Source organism: Anopheles arabiensis, chromosome X (assembly GCF_016920715.1).
Source record: "Anopheles arabiensis isolate DONGOLA chromosome X, AaraD3, whole genome shotgun sequence".
Classification (NCBI taxonomy): Eukaryota; Metazoa; Arthropoda; class Insecta; order Diptera; family Culicidae; genus Anopheles; species Anopheles arabiensis.
Window position 1 is genome coordinate 4500929 of NC_053519.1, and position 11805 is coordinate 4512733.

At 47.7% G+C, this 11805-nt stretch overlaps 1 protein-coding gene across 3 annotated transcripts; it reads left to right on the forward strand.

The window, feature by feature from the left end:
- The first annotated feature begins 1247 nt into the window (after positions 1–1247).
- Positions 1248–9183, forward strand: LOC120906465 (arf-GAP with coiled-coil, ANK repeat and PH domain-containing protein 2). 3 transcript variants are annotated; one of them, XM_040318169.1, is made up of 5 exons: positions 1248–2093; positions 2896–3102; positions 3194–4258; positions 6078–6365; positions 6431–9183. In XM_040318169.1, the coding sequence occupies exons 2-5, from the start codon at positions 3047–3049 to the stop codon at positions 7953–7955; spliced, it is 2934 nt and encodes a 977-aa protein (XP_040174103.1). In that variant the 5' UTR covers positions 1248–2093; positions 2896–3046; the 3' UTR covers positions 7956–9183. The 3 variants fall into 3 exon arrangements, with proteins under 3 accessions (XP_040174103.1, XP_040174104.1, XP_040174106.1); XM_040318170.1 differs by having other exon boundaries at positions 1248–1532; XM_040318172.1 differs by having other exon boundaries at positions 1248–1424.
- Positions 9184–11805: the final 2622 nt, after the last annotated feature.

Consider the following 11805-nt stretch of genomic DNA (forward strand, 5'->3'; position numbering starts at 1 on the left):
GACTGGAGACGGCTTTTCATTTGGAATTGATTTTATTCGTCTTTCCCTTTGCTCGTCCACTTCCCAAACAGACCTTTGTTTCTAGTCATTGCATTTAGTTGCGAAAGCATCCTTGCATCGACCGTATCCGGCCTCCACCGACTGACTGACTAAAACACACTGACTGACATAAACTCCGATTATGGATGACTCCGGATCTGGAAGACTCCAACTCAGGATGACTCTGGTTCTGGAAAACTCCTACTCTGGATGACTCCGACTCTGCATGACTCCAGACTAGTGTTGGGTATCATTGATCTTTTGTTGAGATTCATTCATATGGATCTTCAGTGATGATTGATTCGAAAATCCAATCGAATCTTCAAATATTCATGAATCTACTTATGATTTACTCAATTCCGGGAAGTTCGGGATGATTCCCAATGGTTCCGAATAATACTGGTCGTCGAATCCTTTCGGAGCCGTTTCTACGTGTGTTTACATTAGCTCTCTCTCGAACCTTTAGAAACCATCCATCGAACCTATCGTACCCTCAACTCCATATAATTTTGACAGGAGTTCGATGGGTTCGCTACTGGCGACTGGCATGTGTAAACAGGGGATCTGACATTTTCGATGCCGGATCGAAGTCATCTCCGGTTTTTGGCCAGCTATACCCAGCAACATTTTGTTTCTCAATTAAACGTGGCTTTTTGTTTTACAAACGGGAATGACTTTGGGGAACGATTCAATAACATGCCCGTCATGGGTTCAAGCCTAAAATGGACTATCCTTTCATAGAATGGACTCCGGCTGCGTCGTAGTGAATAAAGCCTCGACAGCCTGTATAGACCGTCATGTCCGCGTAGGACGACGATACACCAAATAGAAGAAGTTTTACAAACAAGTGGGACAAAATGTGGTAATTTGTATTTTTATGCTATTTTTTTATCGATTCACTGTTCAACATTTTAAATGAAGTTATACGTGTTCTCCCCGATTAAAATAAAATCCATATCCAGTCCAAGAAAATAGTATAAAAATGCAAAGTAAATGATTCAAAAGAATTGGTATAGATGACATGCCCGAACTATTAAAAAAAGGTGTATCAAAGGTGAAGGCGGCGAACCCTGCAGCTTGCGCTCCATTACACGTTCTGGAAGTTTGTAGCGAAACGTCACCTTTCTGGCACCATTGTGCAAGTGTGGCACAAACGTACGATAAACGCATACACACCGAAACGGGACTGTCAGCTGCCCTGCGTGTGTCTCGCTCTCGCGCACACCGTATCGTGCTCGTGCTCTTGCTTGCGTAGCCTTGCTGTCAGTAGTAGCAAAACGCAATTCCCCCACATGTGTATGTGTGTCGTCTCCCTTTTCCCCCACCTCGACACCTAGGCCCGCCTGTGCAAACCGTTCCATGCAAAACACATCATTCCCCGTGAAGTACGTCGTGCGTGCGTGCGTGCGTGCCTGTGTTTTGTTTGTGTTTTGTTTGTGTTTTTTGTGTGCGTGTGTGAGTGTGATTCCTTTTTCGTCTGTGCGTTCGTTCATGTAAGTTAGGACGCTCTGTCCGAATTTCCGGAGCGATCGATTCCGCCCCCGGGCTCGGTTCCGCTTTGGTGGCGACGGCGAGACACGATCGGATCGATCTTGGCTGGAGGTGACGGATGACTTTGATATTCACACACACACCCCCGTATGTGTGTGTGTGTTGCTGCAGTAGTCAGACGGTTTCGGACGGAGGGTGTGCCCTGCTGCGGTCCCACTGTGTGTTAGTTCGGTTGCATTCCTTGAGCTGACCGTCTACCCCGCATCGGAAGCGTCGGCAACAAAGTCAACAAACGGCTCTTGGGCGCGTTTGGAACTGTGTCTCGCTGGCAGTGGTCCCCAGGCGTTAGTCATTAGCGCGAGCAGTACATTAGTCGCTTGATGACATCATGTTTTCCTAAGAAGATTCAAAACACACACACAGCAGTAGTAGTAAGCACAGGGTGCACTCCTCGAGGCAGCTCCAGTCGGTCGCGGAACGCCACGACTTCCGGCTCGCACGGACCTCCCCCCCCCTCCGAACTGATATCGCTTATCGGTGGCCTGCGAACGCCTTGTTGGATGGTGAGTAACACAGTACAGGTGTCCCCCGAGATACGACTGTATTTGGGACCGAAAAAATGTCCCAAAGCAAGGCGTAAGTCGAAAAAGTCGTATGTTGAATATCTATGAATATAAAGTTTATAACCGAAGTTGAAGAATTGGAATCTATGACATTGTTTGATTTAACATAATGTTCGATAATGTAATAATTATATTCCAAAAGCCGTACACAATATAGATATTTAAAATCGGATAGTTGTGAAATCTTTAGAAATGTGTGTATAACGGTTAGCAGCCGAGAAATCCAAAAAAATATTTCAATTTCTTGTCAATGACATATTTAAACTGTTCAAAATCAAAATCGTCGTATCTGCAAATCGTCGTAACTCGAGGGGGTTGTAACTCGGGGGACGCCTGTATGTGCACTTTTCGCTCTTCCGTATTCACTGACTGATGTCTCTTTCTATCGTACACGTTTTCCCCCATTCGTACCACACACACGCATGCTCTCGACCGCCAACCGATCGGAACGGTCCGTCGATCGAAGTGACAGAGCGCTTAGACCACTAACCCCCCCCCCCTCCCCTCCCCCCTTGTCCCCAGTGAAAAAGGTGAAAACGAAAGTTGGAAAGCTTTTTGTAGTGGTGTATCTTACATCCCCCTTCGCCCCTTTCTCCCCTTGTTACAACTCCAAAACGTGGCGTTTGTGGATTATTTCCGGTTACCGGGAGGGGGAAGGGATCGATGATGTTTTTTTTTTTGCAAGCGAAACTTCACTTTCACATTGTTCATTTTTTGTTCTGTTTTTTTCCTTCATTTTCAGCCCCACACTGCAACACGTTTGCAACTCGAAACCATCCCCCCGTCCGCCCGCAACCACACCGTGTCAACTCGTTCGTCAGTCAAAACTGGCGCCGCGCGCCACCACGATCAACCCTGCGTGCGCATAGTGCCCGCCCAACGCTGCCCCCGCCATGGCACAGTGCAAGATTGATTTTGGCGAGTGCCTCAAGGATTCGCCCAAGTTTCGGTAAGGTTCTTCCCGACTGTACTAAAAAAATCCGCAAACCTTCACGCCAAAACTGCTTCGACTTAACTTTGTTTTTCCCCCTTCCCATTAGGTTACGGCTCGAGCAGGAGGAGTCCGAGATCGAGCACCTGGAATCGAAGCTGGAGAAAATCATCAAAGCGTGCAGCGCGGCAGTGGACAGCGGCAAGGAGTACATCCGGCACCAGAGCGCGTTCGCGACCTCGCTCTGGGATCTGCAGAAGCACTTCCAGGACAGCAAGAACTCGACCAACGCGCTCGCCCAGCTGATCCAGCTGCTGCAGGAGATGAACCGGTACCACACGACGCTGCTCGACCAGGCGAACCGGACCGTGCTGAAGAACCTGGCCGACTTTCTGCGGCGCGACATCCGCGAGGTGAAGGAGTACCGGCAGATCTTCAACAAGGTGTCGGAGAATCTGGACGCGGCCGTGTACAAAAACTCCCAGGTCAGCCGGAACCGGCCCGCCGACGTGCTCGACGCGGAGAACGTGCTGTCCGCGTCGAAGACGTGCTTCAACCATACCGCGCTCGACTACGTCAACTACATCACGCTGCTGCAGAACCGCAAGCGCCACGAGATACTCGGCACGCTGCTGAGCTACTTGCAGGCGTGCAGCACCTACTTCCACCAGGGGTCGGACCTGTGCGAGGACTACGGGACGTTCTTCAAGAGCCTGGACGAGGAGATTGGCGTGATGCGGTCCGAGTACGGCGTGCTGGACAAGCAGATGCAGAACCGGCACACGTGCGTCAACGAGCCCCGCTCGGACGGCGGCGGGGGAGGAGCAGATGCGAGCGGCGCTGCTGGTGGTGGCGGAGCAGGAGCCAGTGAGCATAGGCCGGGTGTGGAGGCCGGTGGCGAAAGTGGCGGTGGTGGTGGCGGCGGCGGCGTTGGTAGTGACGGTGGCGCCCGCACGCCAGGCTACATGGAGGGCTACCTGTTCAAGCGCACCTCGAACGCGTTCAAGACGTGGAACCGGCGGTGGTTCTGCATGCGCGACAATCAGCTGTTCTACCGGAAGCGCACCGGCGAGGAGCTGCCGACCGTGATGGAGGAGGACCTGCGGCTCTGCACCGTGCGCCAGCTGGCCGACTCCGACCGGCGCTACTGCTTCGAGGTCATCTCGCCGACCAAGTAAGCGCTGGGGTTATTATTTTGTTTTTGTTTTGTAGATTTAATGACACGAATAATCACAGCTGTTGAAAAACATCTTGCAAGTTTTGAATAATGCTAGTCACATTGAAAACTGAACCAGAAAACAGTGTAAGGATCATTGAAGCCAAGAAGAAAAAATAGTTACGGTCAGCAAGAACCAAGGAAACATGATTAACGTATAAAACAGTTATACAAGGTTTTCCGAGTCATTTTCCAAGGTCCTCAACATTTTTCATTGCTTGCGAGATGTTTTTCAACAGATGTCAAATATTGTATTTTCATCCCAATAATGTTACACTTCTTCCACATGATTTTCAACACGTCTCAAGCTGGATTGCATTTGACAGTTATTTGTGATGTATTGAAAATCATGTGTACGAACTGAAATTTTATTTTGATGCAAATACACCATTTGACTGCTGTTGAAAAACATCTTGGAGGCGGTGAAAAACATCTTGAGGGCACATTCATCAGTGACGTGAGAAACCCTGTAAGTGGTCCGAGATTACAGAGGCTTCCAAGTCACTTTCGAATGTAAACATTCGTTTTCACCGCATGCAAAATGTTATTCCACATCACTCTGATATTTCATTTCCATCAAACAGGATTTTCCGAGTTATTTTCCAATGTCAACAACATTTTCCATTGCTTGCGAGATGTTTTTCAACAACTATCAAATGTTGTAGTTACATCACAAACATTTTTCAGTTCTTTCGCATGATTTTCAACAAATAAACCAACTGGACTGAGTTTAACAGTTCTTTGTGATGTGTTGAAATTCTTGTGGCAGGATTGAAATTTTATTGCGATGCAAACATAACACGTGAGAGCTGTTGAAAAACATCTTGCAAGTGGCGAGTAATGCTGTGCACATAGGTGATTGGACTGTAAAAAATCCTGTAATAATTTTTAAATTCTTCAGTATGATTTTCAACAAAAATTTAAAAATTAAATAATTGGTTAATAATATCAAGCAATACAAATAATAATATTATAAAGATTTATCAGTCGAGGATCAGCAACAGATTGTGCAAAAGTGTGATCAGAGATCAGTCCAAACTACAAAGCAAGAGCACAATATCGCTTCTCTAGGACCAACTCTCCCTTGCCAGTTCCCAAAAATGTTTGTAGGTATTCAATACTATTCAATATTACATAAGCCTGAAACATTACAGGGTTACCCAAGGCACTTTCGAATGTGCACATCGTCATTCATCACCTCCACAATGTTTTTCAACAGTTGTCAAATGGTGTATTTGCATCGTAATTAAATTTCAGTTCTTACACATGATTTTCAACACATCACAAAAAACTGTCAAACTCAATCCAGCTTGAGATGCGTCTTGAAAATCATGTGGAAGAACTGAGCATTTATTGTGATGTAATTACAACATTTGATAGTTGTTGAAAAACATCTCGCAATCAATGAAAAATAATGTAGACATTGGAAATTGACTCGGAAAACTCTGAATTGAGACACACGTACATTCAGCTACTATCAAGTAATGTCAAGTCAGATAAAGTGCAGAACTCTCGATGTAAAAAGCAACAGGGTATAATCGTCATAGTCGTAAACAAGGACATACAGCGCCTTTAGGCAAGCGCTATTGTTGCCAGTATTATGCTAAGAGGTTCCATCAATACTCTAAATAGTTTGGGGAAGGCATACTTGCAGGAGATGCGCACAACGCAAAGACGCAGAAAGTGAAACCGATGTATCAAATGTGTCTTCTCACATTCACCAATATCGTCCGAACCAACTAATGGCTCTGTGCTCTTCCCAAATTCCGCTTTCCAGATCGCACATACTGCAGGCCGACTCGGAAGCGATGATGAGCGCATGGATCAAGGCACTGCAGAAGGGCATCGATTCGGCAATTCAGCACAACAGTGGGTACAGCAGCGACATGCGCGGGCTGGCGGCGGGCGGCGGCCCGGGCGGCGGTGTCGGCGGCCCCGGTGGCAGTGGCGCGGCGGCGGCGTCTGACAGTGGCCGGCCGGGCGATGGGCGCACGGACGCCAGCGGCCGAGAGCGTGGCGGCACGGGCCGCGCTTCGGACGGTTCGCGCAAGGGCTACAAGAAGATGTAAGTTGGAATGATCTCACCGTTTTGATGACCGTAGTGACGCTCACCGCTCTTGTCCTCTCCAGCAACTGGACGCAGATGCTGAAAATACCCGGCAACTCGCGGTGCGCCGACTGTGGCAATGCCGATCCGCGCTGGGCCTCGATCAACCTCGGCATCACGCTGTGCATCGCGTGCTCGGGCGTGCACCGCAGCCTCGGCGTGCACTACAGCAAGGTCCGGTCGCTCACGCTGGACGTGTGGGAGCCGGAGATACTGCGCGTCATGATCGAGCTCGGCAACGACGTGATCAACCGGGTGTACGAGGGCAACGCGGCCCGGCTCGCCCGCTTCGATCGGGCGACCGACAACTGCGAGATCGCGGTGCGCGAGGCCTGGATCCGGGCGAAGTACATCGACCGCCAGTTCGTGGTGCCGCTCGGCGGGCTCGGCAGCGGGGCGGCGGCGGCCGGCCCGGAGGACAGCAGCACCTCGTCCTCGTCGCTGTCGTTCAAGAGCCTCGGGGCGGACAGCTCCAAGTTTCCGGAGAAGTGGAGCATCAAGAAGCTGCGCCGGCGCAGCTACCGCCAGCTGCTCCGCCGCACCAATGCTCCAAGGAAGGGCGGTGGCGGGGTAGTGCAGGTGCAGGAGGAGGAGGACGAGGAAGGAGATGAAGCGTATGTGGAGGCGGCCTCCCGACTGCCCGTGACCGATCTCGACGAAGATTCCGAGCCGGACGAGGAGGAGGAGGGAGAGGGGGCGAGTGGAGCATCGGGCGCGAAAAGTTGCCCGGACGCGGACGAGAAGGACGTGCTGGCCCGGGTGCCGAAGCAGTTCGCCGACATACTGCTGATCGGCGATAACATCCTCACCGACGATCACAACCTGCCGGACGAGGATCTGCTGCTGCTCAACTCGGACCAGGAGTCCACCAGCGGCGAGGAGGACAACGCGATCATGGAGTGCGAGGAGCTGGAGCGGCTGTCGCCGAACTATCTGCTGTACAAGGCGGCGAGCGGCCACAATCTGCCGGTGATGAGCCAGGCGCTGGCGCTCGGCGCGGACAAGAGCTGGGCGAACCCGCACGACGCCGACCGGACGCCGCTGCACGCCGCCATCCTGTCCGGCTCGGTCATGTCGTGCGAGTTTCTGCTGCTGAACGGGGCCGCGATCAATGCGACCGACCGGTACGGCCGCACGCCGCTGCACCTGGCCGCCGAGCAGGGTTCGGCGGCGCAGGCCTACCTGCTGCTCAAGCACAAGGCGCGCTACGACATCGCGGACGTGGACGGGCGCCGCCCGATCGATGTGGCGGTGGAGAAGGAGGACGCGGACATCGTGACGCTGCTCCGGCTGACGCTGCTGAACGACGAGATCGGGTCCGGCGAGGACGGGGAAGCGTACGCCGGCGGCGACTCGACCTACGTCGCGGTCATGAACGAGTTTTCCCACCTCGCCAGCAATCAGCCCCAGCGGCTGCAGCGCAATCGCCACCAGCAGCAGCAGCAACAGCGACAAGCGCTAGCGGCCACCGACGATTCCCACCCGCTGGTTCCAACGGATCTGGATGCAACTTCGCACGCGAAAAGCAACGTCGTGAGCGAGCTGTGAGTCGTCGTCGTCTGCACACGAATCTCTTGCTGCTACCTGGACGAGAGAAGAGGGCAAAGGAAACACACACCGCAGTGCTCGATTGTTTTGATGTGCAGTGCAGGGGATGAGAAGCAAACGAAAAGAAAGGGGAGTAGCTTTCATTTCCCCATTATGTTCAACCGACCCAGCTGACCGAGCTACGCGAAGTCTTATCGTGATGAAGTTTTGTTTTTCTTTTTTTGTTGTGTGTATGTGTGGGATGGATTCCTTTTTAGTCTTATTTGCAAGTGGGAAGGGGGAAACTCTATCTATAAACAAAAACAAAAATAATTACCCCAGAATGTAAGGCCAATAATGTTTCACGTTTAGAAACTTCTTGTGAGAGCATTCTTGTTTGCCTCCTATTGCTCGCCAAAGGCAAAGGGACGCCCTGCCTAGTATTTGTAGGTGCATTTAATGCTAATCCCTTCCGCTGCTCCCTGCCCCTCACAAACAAAAATAATAATTTTGCCCCATTGGTGTGTTTTGTGCTGTCCGCCCCCCGTCCATTTAGTGTTGTACATTTCGTTTTTCTCTTTAGCGTATTAATTATTTTACACTTTATTTTTTGGCACCTCATATGTATTGGATTTAAAGCACCACAAGAGCACGTTTTTCTTTGCTTTTTTTATAAAGGAAGAAAAACACATATACGCATCACACAAACTAACACGTTGACATATGCTACAACGCTTGCAGCAGCAAACGGTTTGTTGCAAGCGGTAGAGGTCGAACATCTGCCCATCTTCTAATCGACTGTTAATTGTTACGTTCCACCTTACTCCCACTAGCCCACACCCTGTATCTAGAAACAAGCAAAAGAAACATGCCTTTATGAGGGTTTATTGGGCGGTTATTTTTAAATGTTTTTTTTGTTAAGTGAAGCCTCTAGTATTAGCACAACAAAAACCACTTTACCCGGTCCCGGCCCTTCTCCGTGGGTGAGAGAGAGAGAGAGAGAAAGAGAGAGAGATAGAGAGAGAGAGAGAGAGAGAGAGAGAGAGAGAGAGAGAGAAATATATAGAGAGATAGAGAGAGACCGATGCCCTTGGACAGCAGACACATGGAAGCCTTAAATGTCTCTCTCTCTCCCTATCTCTCGATTACGCAATCTCGAGCCTAGAGCATCGTATGTTAAGAAGATGTTATAATGTTAATCTATTAATCTTGCACCAAAAATAAATGGGGAAAATGAGACAAACGCAAACGGGCGGTCATCGTTGCAGCTGGAGAAACTACAAAACCTTTCGGATGGGGGAGGTCGATAGGTTAAGGGGGAGTTTAGAAGCGAAGAGTGATTCAAACCTCGATTCTCTTAAGATTCATAAATCTCCAAGGAATCATAATTACAGTGGAGCGCCGTTTATACGGGTACCTTTCATCCGACCATCCGTTTATCCGTGCTGTTGAGAAATGACAGTTCAATACAAAGGTCACATTGCGTTCTGAGGAGGATATTTGAAAAAAAAGCGGTTATAAGAGCACATTGTCAAAACAAAACACACTATAATTCATGGTAAATTTCAAATATTCTCATTGGAAATATATGAAGTTTATAAAAATTGGATTATTTTTATCAAAAAATAAGAAAATTTTCCACAACTTAATCAGGAATTGATGATAAAATATATCATTTGACTCGTTATCCGTGTTATTCGCATATCCAGGCTTGGTCAACTCCTGATAAACTTGGATAAACGGCGCTCCACTGTATATTAAAATTTGCGAATCTTCAAAGATTTATGAAGCAAGAATGTTTCATGAACGTTCATATATCTCCAGAGATTCATGAATTTTTAGAAATGTATGATGTTCAAGATATTGAATTTGCAATATCCCAGTGATCGCCAATGCACGGCTCTTTAATGTCTAGATGGCGGCTCTTTAACGTTCGTATATTTCATAGCACTTTCAAACATTTTAACTCTTAGGTTATCTATTTGGCTCATCAGGTAGCGCTCTGCTAATATTGTTGTTGAATTTGGCTCTTTTAATCACAAAGTTTTCCTATCCCTGCACTATCTCGTAGTACAGTGGTCAACTCGCAAGACCTAAAAACATGCAAGTCTGGGGCGTAAGCCACGCATGGACTATTTTCCCATAGCAACGACAGACTATCCGGCTGAGTGGTACTTGCCAAAAAGCTGGCAAGCCTTGTATTGGCTGGCTTGACTACGTATGTTGTTGCAGCAAGAAGAAGAATAAGAATAAGCTTCATGAATATTTTGAGTTGTATCAATTCCTTAGAGATTCGTGATTCTGTTGAACTTTATGAATCTTATGAGATTCATGAATCTTTCAAAATTTGTGAATTTATGAGATTTATTAATCTTTTCAATCGAGATTCAGATTCGATCAATCATTTAAAAGATTCATTGGGATTCATGAAACTGAATAAAATTTACTCAACACGAGCTTAGTCCGCCAACAATTCACCAAACTACGCTTGAGCAATTCGGTTCATTTTCATGAACGAGAACGTGAACCGCGATTCTTTCATTCATTTCAGTTGTGCACCATTGAAAATTATTTAGTAGACCAAGACGACCAGGACGTTCTTTTTGTCAACGAACTAGTCATATCGTTCATATTTATATTGAAGGAAATGAACTACCTGCCGTACATAGAACGCGTTCTTTTTATGAACCACTACAGGGCTACACAGTGGCGGATTTAGGGTGTTGGGGGCCCTAAGCGTTAAAAGGAGTGGAGGCCCCCCGGTTAGTGTCGAGCGGGGGGGGGGGGGTGCTTATTGTTGCATTAGGTTTTGAATCAAACACACTTCAATGGTTTGCTGGCGGAGGTGGGGTGGGTGTGCTCAGAACCCCTGTACTGGGCCCCTATAGTTTATGAGTCCCTTCATCCATGGGGCCCCTAACTAGCACAGAAGCTCTTGCTGAGACCACTGTACACATTGTTCTATATGCTGGACTTCCTTACACGGGGCCCCTACATTGACGGGGCCCCCCGCGGCCGCTCAGTCCGCGCACCGTTAAATCCGCCACTGGGGCTACAGCATTACAGGGTTTCCCCAGTCACTTTCGAATGTGCACATCATTATTCACCGGCTGCAAGATGCTTTTCAACAGCTTCTCGTCGTGTTGTATTTGCATTACAGTCTTATCCCGAGTTACGCGAATTTTTATTTTTGACAGTTCAGATGTCAAACCAGTAAAATGTTCTTCAAATAAATTGCAATTTGTCAAAAGTTTTAAAACTCGACAAAGACAGAAATGACCGAATTTTCTACACGAATTGCATTAAATTAATAAATTACATAAATGAACTAAATTCAATCAAAATTATTATTAATCTAGTAAGTGTTGACTGTAAAACGTGATATTTAACTTACGCGAAAATCCGAGATACGCGAACGTCTCCGGAACGCATTATTCGCGTAATCCGGGAAAAAAAATATAAAAAAATCAACTCAATCCAGCTTGAGACGTGTTGAAAATCATGCTGAAGATATGTTAAAATATGAATAACAACGTTTAAATTTGAAACTGACTTGGAAAACGCTGTATTAAAAACCGATGAATTTTATTTAGATGAACGTAGGTCGTTCGTTCTTTAGAAAGAACTGAACGAATCGTGCTCGGGTTCTGCTTCTTGGGACACACCTCTACTCCAAACACCAAACAATCACAACAAGACACATACGCAAGAAGAAGAGAACGAGAGAGATGGGTTGTGTTTTTTTATCTCAGTTGAACTCCAATTTAATTGTTTTATTTCCTTCCGTTCTTTTTTTCTTTCTTTCTTCACTTCGTTCGTGTTTTACACTCCTGTTTTTTTCTGTTTTAACGCCCCGTCGCCTACAACTTTG